Genomic DNA, 12951 nt, shown 5'->3' with positions numbered 1-12951 from the left:
AGCATCTTTTGTATCATTTATACATGTACTCTGGTGATATTTAAAGTCATTACATTGGCCTGTTTATTTTCTTGAAAATGGAAAATTCAGAAAATTTCCATCAGTCCACCAACAATTTATTTTGATTTAGGGACAAAATTGAGTTTAGGTGCCTTTGCCTTCCTTTACACTGCAATAAAAATGAACTTATTGTCACTAATGAATAAATTAACATTTCAGCTACATCTAAAGTCTAAGTCAACGAAAGAAAACAATACAAAGTACCATTTGGACGATTTACTGAATTAAGAAATCAAGCAACTCTTAGCTATAAAACTGTATCTCAGCAGATAAAATAGGACTGTTCTTCAGACAAAATTTGCCCTGTAAATTGACTTTTAGGCAGCTTGACTTTATCCAGCCCTGCTGACATTTACATGTAAGCCCCTTTTATACAGAGATCCCACTATATTGCCATTAAGAAGACCCTTTGTTATGCTGCTTTTGCTTGTTTACAATGAACCAAACAAAGCCAACATAAAGCCGCCCTAGTTTGTGATTTTAACTGGCATGCCTGAATCAGAGGCGTGACGTTTAACACAACAGTGTCAGTATCCTGTCCCGCCATGCTGGCTCTCCCTTTCACACAGAAGTCGATCCCGCTCTGTGACGACCTCTGCTGTCGGCATAAAGACAACAATGCTTCCCTGGTGAGGTGGAACATTCCCGCCTTGAACAGGCGCTACAAAGACTACTGTAAGACTAATCATAGCTATATTTTCATCCAAATACATTTAACTATGATTTGTTTATCTGTCATCTGATTGACTTGAAAATAATTGAAAGGAAAAAGAATATTCTGTTAAAGGTTTTCAAATTTGCTAAACTATATTTAAACTCATTTAGAGTGATTTTTTGGCAACACACATCTGTGAAAGTTTCCACCTCTCCCTCCAATGACTCCCATGATTAAGGTTCTCATTGTGTTCTTAATCTTCCATTTGTTGATGCTTCAGATATGTCCGAGTGCATTTGCTTGTTATCCACAATGATGAAAAGCCGATACAGTATGTAACTTAAAACACTGCCATGCTCATTGATGTTTTTCTGATGTAGCCATTTCAAATCTTCAACGCTCTTTGTTCACTTACCACAAGTGAAGTGACAAATCAAAACGCACATAATTTGTTATTTGGTGACTTTTTTAATTTTTTATGTTGTATACAAACAGGTGTGGCTCCAGGTTACCAGAATCAGAACATGAACAACACTGGTTTGCAATAGCTTTGCACTTACAAAGACAGAATTACAATAGAAAGTTAGTTTGGAGGGTTATTAATGGAAGCTGCTGTCAGCTGTTAACTAATCCTGCACTGGCTTATAAATAGCCAGCTGAGATGAGCTAGTTTAAAGTGCTGGCTAATTTAGCTGCCAGCTGCCACAGAGAGGAGTGTGTCACTCCCACTGCATAGTTGGTATCTGGGGAGGCCTTTTTAAAAAATGACCTCTCAGGTCTCTGAGTGGCCCCTGTGGGTGTAGGCCACAATATATTCTCACGCTCATGGACAGCTTGATTAGTCAGTGGGAGTTTGCCACTGAATATAATCATCCACACTGTGGCACAAGACAAATATGGGAGAATATTTCTGTTGTGGCAGCCTCTTGTCATGTGGCTTTCTCTTTTACATGTCTGTCCCATTTGATAGGCTACTGTCCACATCGCTTTTTATTTGCAGCTTGATTTGACAAAATAATCTTAACTGAAAGTCCACTTAATATCTTTTCCCAAAAACCTTCAACCACATCTCACTGTCACTAGCATTTTTTCTCCATTTATATTTGTTATATTCCCTTTTAGTTGCTATTAGTTCCCTTTTATAAAAGAATGGCTTCATGTTGCTTTTTAAAACTGCATTTGAAAAACTAATTTAACTAAATTTAACTGATTCTGTTAAACTGTTATTAACGTTTTCGATTAGTCTACGACTTTAACAGGCTGAGCCGCGCCCACTTCACGGTGCCTAGAAAACAACTTACTGCGTCACAGCCCCTACGAGCCAACACTCAGGGCAACAGAGACCATCGTGCCCAGCAGCAGCTCGCTGGACCGCGGTCCCTCCAGTACACTTAGCTCTAACACTGTTACATATTTTGTTTGGCATTAACCATGGACAACGAAGACCGTGCAATGAAAGAAACCAGAAGACGAGAGCGTCAGTCAGGTAAGGACTTGCTTACTTCACACGGGCTGCTGCTATGGGCAGCTTGGCTACAGAGGCTAGCATTTACTAGCTATATGTTCAACCGTTGAAACGCAAATGTGAACACCAGGGCAAAGGTTTTTGACCTTTCCATAAACAATACATATCTTATCACCTGGTGTGAAAATACCACCGTTAGCAGCCAACACTGGTTCATGTTAGCTAAGTCTGACCAACCTAAAGCTACCATTAGTCAGTTAAAATGCTCCACTCACTAGCAAGTTAAAGATAATGGTAGGGTAACAAATTAGTTTTGACAACAAATTTGTCAGTGCGATATAAACACTTTAAACTGCCAACTTAGCTAGCGTTATAGCCGATATTAACTGGATTTACCCAGAGGCACAAGGTGGGATCAGTTTGAGAAGCCCTATGGTAATCAGAATCGATTATTTCAGTGACGTAGTAAGGAAATAGGCGGACGGTTACTGACATTATGGCGCCTAACCATGAATTACTGAGTTACTGACTTTTCAGTGAATGCCTAACTGTAACATTGCTCTGAGTGATTCAATGGCATTCTGACCTCTAACTTTGTCTGTAGGCTCAAGCAGGTATGGTATACGTGATATTGAAGGTATGAATCTCAGCCATGAATGGTTGCATGTCACTTACAAAGTAAACACTGCAGGCAGGGCGGATGATGGGATTGCTAGTGTCTAGCTGAACAAATCCGCAGAAGCAGTGGGTGTGGATGCAGGTGTCATTAAACCTAACTAATCATATACATGTGTAAGTATGTCGTCAGAGATGGATGACAGCTGGAAGTGTAGTTAGTTTAAGTTCCGTCTGAATGAATGAACTTGCTTTGTGATGTTTTAAGTGCAGTGTGTATTTACAATTTCCAACAGATACTTTGAATCAGGTGAATTTATTGCAGCACATGTATTTGTTTTCTTCCCTCCCCAGCTTTGGAGAATACAGACTCTGACATCGGCTTGTGTGGCTGGATGTTGGTCGGGTTGTCCCTCCTTCTCATGCTGGTTACCCTCCCACTCTCCATATGGATGTGCATTAAGGTCAGCTGCTTGTCAAGTTCATTGTTTATTTTCCACTGTTCTAGCAAAGCTGACTGGTATGGTCAAGTATAGTAAATTAGTGAGAATGGCCCCTTCTGTAAATTCAGTGTTTTGGAAATTTGAGAGATTGTGCTGCAGACTCATCCCCTATGTTATGTATTTATTTAACAGCCAATGGAAGTTGTTGAACCATTGTTGTGCATTTATTTAATTAAAAAGCAACCTCAGTCAGCAGTGTAAATGCTCTTGTAGGGAAAAGAGAAGACTCTTGCACAAGCCGATTTTGTGTTTTTTCCCTGTACACAGATTGTGAAGGAGTATGAGCGAGCCATTATCTTTCGCCTGGGGCGAATTTTGCGAGGAGGAGCCAAAGGACCAGGTCAGAAACCGTCATTGTTTTTTGTTTTTTTTTAATACACCTTCATATATATTTGTTTTACTCTATCAACATCTCCAGTTCTTTTATTGAAATATACTTCAGACATGTTTCCAGCATGTGTATTATGTGCTCTTCAACTGACAAGATAAAAGAGCATTTATGTTCTGGTACCAAAAGGTTACATTCAGTTGTCTACATATATTTAGTATGACCTGCAATGAGCACAGAGATCATGCCAGTGTTGGAGAGTGTGTGCCTCCTGTTTGTTAATTATATCAATTTGCACAAAGATTATCTGTTTGTGTTGAAAAGCAACATCAGTCATCATCCTGAGACCAAATAAGATCATAAGAGAAAAATTGGTTACCTTGATCTTTGCATGTGATTATGTTCAGCTTTACACAATATTTCTTGTGTGCTGTTTTTCACTAAGTGCATTGGTGTCTCAGTTTTAGTTAACACTGACCTTCTACAACAGAGAAGGAAGAGACCAAGCCCTGGTCTGTCATTGTCCAGGCCGAACTCTAATTCTGGGGTGTGGTGCCTGTGCTTGAAACAATAGTGAGAGGTCACATGACCAGCTCTTCAGATGATCTTGCCAGTCCTTGGTTGGTAATGCAATTAGATTCCTGATTTATGGCTCCTTTTCCCAGCAGACTTAATGATGTAAGCTTCTATGATAACTGTGAGGTTCAAAGAGTATGCAGATGTATACAGTGCAGACCATAAGTATTTGGACAGTGATCAATGTTTTGTTGTTTTGACTCTGTACTCCATTACTCTGGGTTTGAAATGAAACAGTAACTATGAGGTTTGAATGTCGACTGTCAGCTTTAAATTAAGGGTGTTTACATCCACATCAGTCAAAACATAGCAGGAACTGTCACCATATACATACACACTCCTCCTACTTTAGGGAGACTACAATCATTGGCCAAGTTAACATAAATTCAAGTGATCATATTTAATGTTTAGTGTCAAATTCTTTCAAGGCAGTGACTGACTGAATGACCCACAGACATCAACATTACTTCGGTATCATCCCTGCAGATGCTTTGCCACAGTTCTACTGCAGCCATCCTCACCACTTTCTTGTCTCAGAGGCTTCAGTCTGCTCATCAGCTGTGAAACACATGGGCAGCTGCATTCAGGTCATGTGACCACTCTTTGGGCCAAAATGGCTTGTCAATGGTTGCCTTGTCAGTATGTTTAGGCTCAATGTTGTGAACTGGTGAGGGTTAGTGTTTAAGGAGAGTCTTACACTTTTCACCAATATGAATATATTCACTCTCGCCCTTAAAACTGAAAGTCAGCACTTTATTTCATAGTCATTGTTTTATTTCAGATGTGATGTGCTGAAGAAAAAAGTAAAACAATAGTAAATACAGTCACAACACTTAAAAACAGTACAGTATTAAACCTGTACTATGGGTGTTTAGGATTTGTTCCTCAGGAAGAAAATTTTAGCTTCAGCCCAAAGGATACTGGATTTTTTTCCTCTGTTAGCCAATATTGTTTGTTGCTGCCCGTTACTTTTTTGATTTTTTTTTAGGTAAATTTAACTTCTAAACCCAAATTATATTAGTCTGTCGGTAAGGAACCAGTATGTTTTACATAATGTATGCATATGCTGTTCATTATATCCATTCTTATCAAATATTAGCAAATGTTAGCAAATTCTGTTACCATCAGTATTTTCTCTGCTCTGTGAGGCTGCGCTTGGGTGCTTTGAGCTAAATTCTAACATCAGTGTGCTAATGTGCTTACAGTAACAATGCTAACATGCTGATGTTGAGCATGTGTAACCACATCATTGTTTAATATGTGGAGGATATGTGTCTGCCATATGCCTGGCAATATTGCTGCATATGTCTGTCAGAGGTCTGAATACCTGAAAGGCAGTGTATTTGTTTAAAAAAAAAACAAAAAAAAAACACAGATTCCCACAAGGAATAATTTGCATACATATCATAATTCACTGTCTCTTTATCTTTGATTTCTTGTTTTTACTGGATCTAAAAACCAGGCAGCGTCCTCTCAAAATGCTGAAATGTGACTCCTCAGAGAGCCACCAGGCCCCTTTTATGACAGCACATGGTAATAATAGCTCTCTAACAGCAAACCTCACATTCCTGAGGCGCTGGATGAGCCAATGGCAAAGTAGAATTCAGCATCTGGTTTCCTTTATTGCCCCTTACCCTCACCCTCGTAATATGGCTCCCTCTCCATCTACAACAGCTGTTATACAATAGTGACTTAGAACATGTCTCCATATATTTTGTTTGAAACAGGCTTCTGAAGACAGTTTGTCATAAGATGCAAAGGGTGTGTTGGAACATTTTTTGATCAACAGAAGTTTTTATTAGGATTCTTATCAGTGGAATTTTCCTCTGTGTCATATGATGCGAGAGAGCAACTTTAGCCTCTTTATTTGTCTGACGAGAACTATGAGTTGAGAATGCTGAGAATGTCATGGTGGAAACGGCACAAGGACACTGCTGTTGCCTTTGTTTCCCCTGCTGAACAGATGGCAGTGATCTCCCAATTTAATTGCACAATATCCTGAGAGGAAACGCAGCTCACAAGCCTCTAACTGGTGGGGTATTAATGTTCGCTAAATGATTGCACACCTAGCACATGTCTATTTCACTCAGGCACATGCCTAGTAGTGTTTATTGCACTAATTCAATTATTGTGACGTGAAACAGGCTCATGAAAGCTGCAAATATCTGCAGCTTTGCCTCGCTGTCAGCACAGCTGCAGTCTTACAAAGAGAGCTTGACTTGGCCTTCTGTCAGAATTTCATTCATCCCGGTGTGTTCATACATTTGTGAAGAAGCTTTCTCATTATTGTGTTTACAGTGCCTTTAGTCTTTGTTAAAACCATTTGCATTCTTGTGATTCTGCAGGGTTGTTCTTCATCTTGCCGTGCACTGACAGTTTTATTAATGTGGACATGCGCACCATCACCTTCGATATCCCACCACAAGAGGTATGACTTGCACACTTCCAGTTCCATTAAACAGTTACATTGTCACATTCCTTGAAATTCAAAGGACATCACAATAGTTGTTCAGATTCTTGACAGAGCCTGCCAGTAATTCACTCTTTGACAAATAGATGTATACACATCAAACATTTTCTTCTTAACATGCCATACCAGTTTTTTCCTGTTATCTCCTCTTGTACGTCTTTTAATCACTGTCCTGTTTCAGGTTTTGACCAAAGACTCTGTGACAGTGAGTGTGGATGGTGTGGTCTACTACCGGGTCCAGAATGCTACTCTGGCTGTGGCTAATATCACTAATGCTGATGCTGCTACACGGCTGTTGGCCCAGACCACCCTGAGGAACGTCCTGGGTACCAAGAACCTGGCTGAGATCCTGTCTGACCGTGAGGAAATCGCACACAGTATGCAGGTAGCATACAGGAGCAGTTGTACACACTTCATAACTCAGTTCATAAGTTTTGTTGTAGATTTGCCACTTGAAATATAAATATGCTGGTAAGAGTGGTTTATCTAATATGCCATATAAGGCCTGTTAGCCTTTTTCTGCATCTATATACAGCCATCGGTTTTTGTTTGGTTTGACCTTTAGACATTTAACTGTCTGTATCACCCCTGTTGCCCACATTCAGTCTCATCTTTATGTTTATTGTTTGTTTTTTTTGTCCAGTACTCATTTCTGAGTTTGAAATATTTGAGCCATGCTCTTTAAATATTAAAATATAAAAACTAATAATTTGATAACATTATTAAGTTAATAATTTATGAATCAAATAAATATGTGGAGTATCGAAGGTGGCGCTCATAGTGACGAACTCAAGAAAAGGATCAATTATTGAAAAAAAAACAAAACAAAAAAACTGTATGCTACCCACCCAGCACCAGGCAGTATACTGAGACAGTTAGCAGCTAACTGGTGAACAAAGTCAGCCTTCTCCGCAGTCAGTGACCAGACTAGATCTAAAGAGAGCAACTTAGACTGAGATTTATCACATGTCGAGAAACACAAATTATTGCTAATGTTTCTCTGCTGGACGTGTGAATAGGCAACTTTTTGTGTTGCCTAATATTACTAACAAGCTAACATGTTATCCATAAAAACTTAATAAGGCGATAATATGAGGTGTGTTTTCAGCTTTTCCTGCTGCTCACAATGTGGCAAAAATTCATAAATACAGCTTTAACTAACATTTTTCACATCAAAGATAATTCAGTTGGTTAGTTATACTTGGTGTTTGCAAAGCTGCTACAAATAATGAATACCTTTTGACAAATGGTAACCTGGTCTGTGCCCCTCAGATGTTTGGACATGTCAAGTGGAACATTACAATACAGCCTCAGGTCGGAGCATTCTTTGTGTGTGTGTTGCAACATTTCCATACATCCTGGATGTCTCTTGGACATTAATGAGGCTCTGCAGAGAAGCGTTCTTTTTTACTACCTGGTAAAACCGCTACAGTGTTTGCCATTGATCACCTAGACTGAATTTGTCCCACCATAGTTTCATAATGAATGGAAAGATTATTTACACTTCTAACATAACATAAAAAATCTGTAACGTTTTGATTTGCTCTGAGGCTTCTTTGTAGAGCTGTGCGCAGCGCGTTGATTAGCTCAGCCCTTCCTAGCCCCTCAGGGCGCACAGAGCTGCTGTGTGCAATGCCAGGACTGGACTCAGTGGTCAGTCACAATATGTTATCAACTCGCCACAAATAGAATCAAATTCTCTGTGAAACACTGCACCATTAAACTAACAATACGCCAAGGTGCAAGCGTGCCTGACTTTTAAAGGGAATGGGAGACGGCACTCTGATTGGTTTATTGCATGTTACGCCCAAAACACTCCCATGATTAACTAAGAGACTAAGTACATCCCTTGCGCCTAGATGCAGGCAATAATATGAGACTCCAGTAACACAGTCTGACTCTGACAGAATGGAGGATTACAGTGCCACCTTGCTTAGAGTCAGGTTTACCAGCTGCCTAATACATCTGTCACCTGAAGTTTGTGTCAATGTCAGTTAAACTAACAAACTGTAGTAAGTGTGTAACAGCTGTAAACTGAGCAAACCAGAGGTATCCTGTATTTCCATTTAGACCACAGCTGTTTGTTGACTTTGAGCTCAATTATTTATTTATCCATCAAACTTTTACTTTCAGTTTGTATCGAGCTACTGTCAAAGATAAAATATTTAGTTTAGTTTGGTTTGTCAGTGATCAGATGTGTTTTTAGGAGAGCTTATTTAGTATTAGATAAACTTGACTTGCCCATTAACAAGTTAGTGTTAGTCATGACCAAGTTGACTTTATTTGAGTCCTTTGACAAAGAGCAATTCTTCATATAAAAAAGGTTTTGTTGATTAATTCCCTTTGACTTTGCTATTTTACATTCTTCACCAGCTTTATTAGAACCGAGCACTGCGGACAGAACCTGCCACTTTTCATTACTGTAAAGGGCGAAGTAACATTCATGGTGTGTCTGAGATCACATCTGCACATATGTTAATGTGCATAATGTTGTTTGTGTGTCAGCCCCCACACCAGCTACGTTCACCATCCCCATTGAAATGTTACAGAAAAACAGTTGGACCTCTTCCTCCTACTGTGATGGTTTGAAAATGGCAAATCTGTGCATATAGACTTTGATGTGGCTTGGAGCAGTGTTGAACTAAGAGGCCATTTGGAAATTAGCATGTTTTTGAATATACAGCATGTAATCACGCAGGTGATAACTCTCTGGTTCAGTTGTCAAACAACTGTACAAATCTATGCAGTGATTTCCGCACTTAAATGCAGGTATTTGTTAACCAACACAGATTCCTTTGCTGCTGCATGGAGAGCTCCAATCACTGCTCAGTGGTGATACAATTATTGACAGCATGAACATAAACACAGTTGCCTTTACAAACACATTCAAGGAGCTTGCAGAACAGAGCATAGCCTCGTACCTTTCATTTTTGTTTTCACAGTAGGAGGCTTTGTCTGATTTGATTTAATAGAAAAAGAACAAAGCTCTTTTCTCCAACACCCTCACTGTACTGAGTACAGAGACCAGATTGTTTTAGATGATCATCAGAAACATTGTTCATAAGATACTTCATGTATAAAACTTAAAATAAGACATGCAATCTGGCACTTGGTAAAATAATAATTGTAGTAATATGATGTTTGTAGTGGTTACATTTTCGCCAGTTTTGCTTTATGTGCACCTGGCATCACCCCTATTTGATGAACTTTTTTTTTTTTTTTTAAATGTAAATATAATCTAAATGTAATCTCTGTCCTTGAGGCGGAAACATTTAACCTGTTTGAGCTCCATCTGCTGGACAGTTTACAACAAACCAAGATAGTTTTTAGAGAAGAGGGAAGAGGAGGGTGATTAAAACTTAATCTTAAAATCTGGGCTTACAAATGTATGTTGGATCATTCATTAACTGGGGTTAGAGGCAAGTAGTTTTATAAGGGCTAGCCTATGAAGGCCCATTAGAGTAAACGTTGACCACTTCTCTCTCTGTCCTCTCAGTCCTCTCTGGACGATGCAACAGATGACTGGGGGATCAAGGTGGAGCGGGTGGAGATCAAAGATGTCAAGCTGCCCCTCCAGCTCCAGAGAGCCATGGCAGCTGAGGCTGAGGCCAGTCGTGAGGCTAGAGCCAAGGTAAGGTGGTTCTTTCTGTTTAAAGTAGGAGATTCTCTCAAACCTCAAAATATTCCCACAAGTTTGCACATCTGGGCTGCTGTTTTCTCTCGTGGGCGTTAATGAGGCCTAAAGCTCTAATAATACCCAGACTGAAGACAGTCTTTTAAGGGCAATGTCAAGTTTGTGGAGGAACAATTATCCAAAAATACAAAAAATGAACTAACACAAGCAACATAATTGTGTATTTATACCAGTAGTTGTTGTATATCATCTCTAGATATTGGTACTGATTTTGAAAGTATTTGAAACGTCGCCCATCCTGTCTCCAGTTTATATTTCAATGCATCATTTCCATTTATAGGTTACATTAGCTTCTATGTCAACTTTAACTCAATGATTTGAAAAAAATCACATTGCATAGCAGGGTATTAACATATTGGTCTGATCCCATTAAATAGTTTTAGTTTACAGAATATCTTTATCTTTTACAGAAGTGATGAAAGATTACAATAGAACTTTCATACAGTGAGCTGTGAGATCAAAGCCCTCTGTCCTAGTCATTCACCTTTTTTTCCTCCTGTTTCCTTCTCAAGGTGATCGCAGCGGAGGGAGAGATGAACGCATCACGGGCACTGAAGGAGGCGTCCCTGGTGATCGCTGAGTCTCCGTCAGCCCTGCAGCTGCGCTACCTGCAGACCCTCAACACAATCGCTGCGGAAAAGAACTCCACCATCATCTTCCCGCTGCCGCTGGACATGATGCAAGCCTTCATTAAACACTGAGTCTTTATACGCGTTGTTCACATGTACACACTCACGCAACACATATCATTTACACATGCATTTATAGGCTCTATGTCCATTCAGCACGTTTCTTTGAATCTACTACGCTAACACAACAGAAACATCTTTGCGTTTGAACACACCACAGACTGTGGTCAACAGTAGAGCCCACCTGTGTGAGGAGAAATAACTCCATACAAGGTGGTAGCAGCTGTCTGGACTAGTAATCAAAAAGGAAAACTAAAACATGGTCTTTTTTTATTTCATTCCAAAGTGCCAAAATATTCTTCTAGATCAATCAGAAAGCTAAAGCAGATGAGCAGAAATTAAAAAGGTTATCCAGAGCCAAAGGTGCCAAACACACAGCTAAATCTACACCAGCTAGACTGGTGTCTGCCAAGGACTGACCAAAGTAGGTGCTTTGCTGTAGAATTTTCATTAGATTTGTTATTGTGAATTACACTGATCTCCGTAGTGCAGCTTTATGTTACACTACAAATGTAGATTTAAAGGTTCCCTGGCTGTCGGCATAGAGGCAGGAGCGCAAACCTTATCATCCGTTTTACTAAAGCTTTAAAGGAAAGTGCCAGCTGGATATGCAGCCTTACACCTGCGCATGCACACACACACACACACACACACACACACACACATATATATATATATATATATATATATATATATATATATATATATATATATATATATATATATTCTTCTGTTACTACTACTATCTCCTGATGATCTGGCACTCGTACAACCACTGCCAGTATCGCCATTGTCATTTTATACCCAAAATTATATTCATGATATCCATATATTTGTGTGTGCATGTTTTTTTAGATGTTTTAATCAGGAGAGTGAATGAAAAAAAGCAATGACATACTGGTATTAAGATCCTTTAAGTGTTAAGTGTTTATTAAATGTTAATGTTACATTTTGAAAGCTATGAGATGGATGCACGCAAAAGTTGTAATGATGTAATGTTTAAGGTTTGTGTTTGGCAGAATTTAGCACATACTAACCAGCTCCAGAGGCATGCAGAAGTCTTAAAATAATCCCTACAGCAAGTAGAGATTGGCCAGTGGCATACAAATAATAGTGCAGGAACACACACACACACACACATATCCCTCTCTGTTAAACACCTTCTCTCCCGTTACTACAGTCCCAGATCACAAGCTAAAACGTGGCTGCCAGGTCACTAAGATTCTTAGTGGTTGTCCAGCTGGATGTCACTATTTTATGTTTACAGTGTGCTTTCTATTCATACACAGTATATGTAATTTGGAGGCTGGTGGACAAACCTCATCAGCCCCACAGGTAGTAGTGTGTGTATTGCAGGGCTGCAGGTCGTTCCTGTCGTTTTGTCCATCCCCTGGCTTATTAGTCTGCTCAGAAAGAGCAGGTACAGAAATGTATTGCAAATCTTTCAGCCAAATGCCTTAACTTACTGCCATCAATTATTTTACAGTTTAATATGACATTTCTATGCATTTCAAAATGGAAATAATAATAAATTATGGATTCTATTTATAAATTTCTACTTAAATTAGCAATATTTTATCATATCATACATGCTCTATATGTTCTCTCTGAGTGTAACATAAGCCAAATAGTAAGTAGTTATTATACATTTCCTTTTCGCATATGAAGGATCAGTATCTAGTCTATGTCTGACTTAACACTACTATATATACATAATAGGGCTGCACAATATATCATTTCAGCATTGTTATTGTGATGTGAGCATGTGCAATAGTCACATCACTGGAAGTTAAATGCTCAAACTCAAACATGCTATAAATTAGAGTGACGTGGGAGTTGATTTTCATTTCAGAAAACCCCGTCCCGTCACAATCTCGGAAGAATGACTCCTGTCCT

The 12951-nt window shown here is 39.2% G+C and overlaps 1 protein-coding gene across 1 annotated transcript; it reads left to right on the top strand.

Moving 5' to 3' along the window:
* Window positions 1-2028: 2028 nt before the first annotated feature.
* stom (stomatin) lies at window positions 2029-12863 on the top strand. Its single transcript, XM_023399940.2, has 7 exons — window positions 2029-2201; window positions 3150-3259; window positions 3566-3638; window positions 6548-6630; window positions 6854-7057; window positions 10169-10303; window positions 10879-12863. Exons 1-7 carry the CDS (start codon window positions 2147-2149, stop codon window positions 11065-11067), a joined length of 849 nt encoding a protein of 282 aa, XP_023255708.1. The 5' UTR covers window positions 2029-2146; the 3' UTR covers window positions 11068-12863.
* Window positions 12864-12951: the final 88 nt, after the last annotated feature.

Source organism: Seriola lalandi, unplaced genomic scaffold (assembly GCF_002814215.2).
Source record: "Seriola lalandi dorsalis isolate HSWRI2012SDOR001 ecotype SW California unplaced genomic scaffold, Sedor1 jcf7180002052129, whole genome shotgun sequence".
NCBI classification, from domain to species: domain Eukaryota; kingdom Metazoa; phylum Chordata; class Actinopteri; order Carangiformes; family Carangidae; genus Seriola; species Seriola lalandi.
Note: the sequence above shows the minus strand (reverse complement) of the source record. Positions and strands in the feature narration are given on the sequence as shown.

Coding starts and splice junctions, on each gene's coding strand:
- stom (XM_023399940.2), top strand. CDS start 2,147: ATGGACAACGAAGACCGTGCAATGAAAGAAACCAGAAGACGAGAGCGT. Junction 3,639..6,547: donor AGGAGGAGCCAAAGGACCAG/GTCAGAAACCGT, acceptor GTGATTCTGCAG/GGTTGTTCTTCATCTTGCCG. Junction 10,304..10,878: donor GTCGTGAGGCTAGAGCCAAG/GTAAGGTGGTTC, acceptor TTCCTTCTCAAG/GTGATCGCAGCGGAGGGAGA.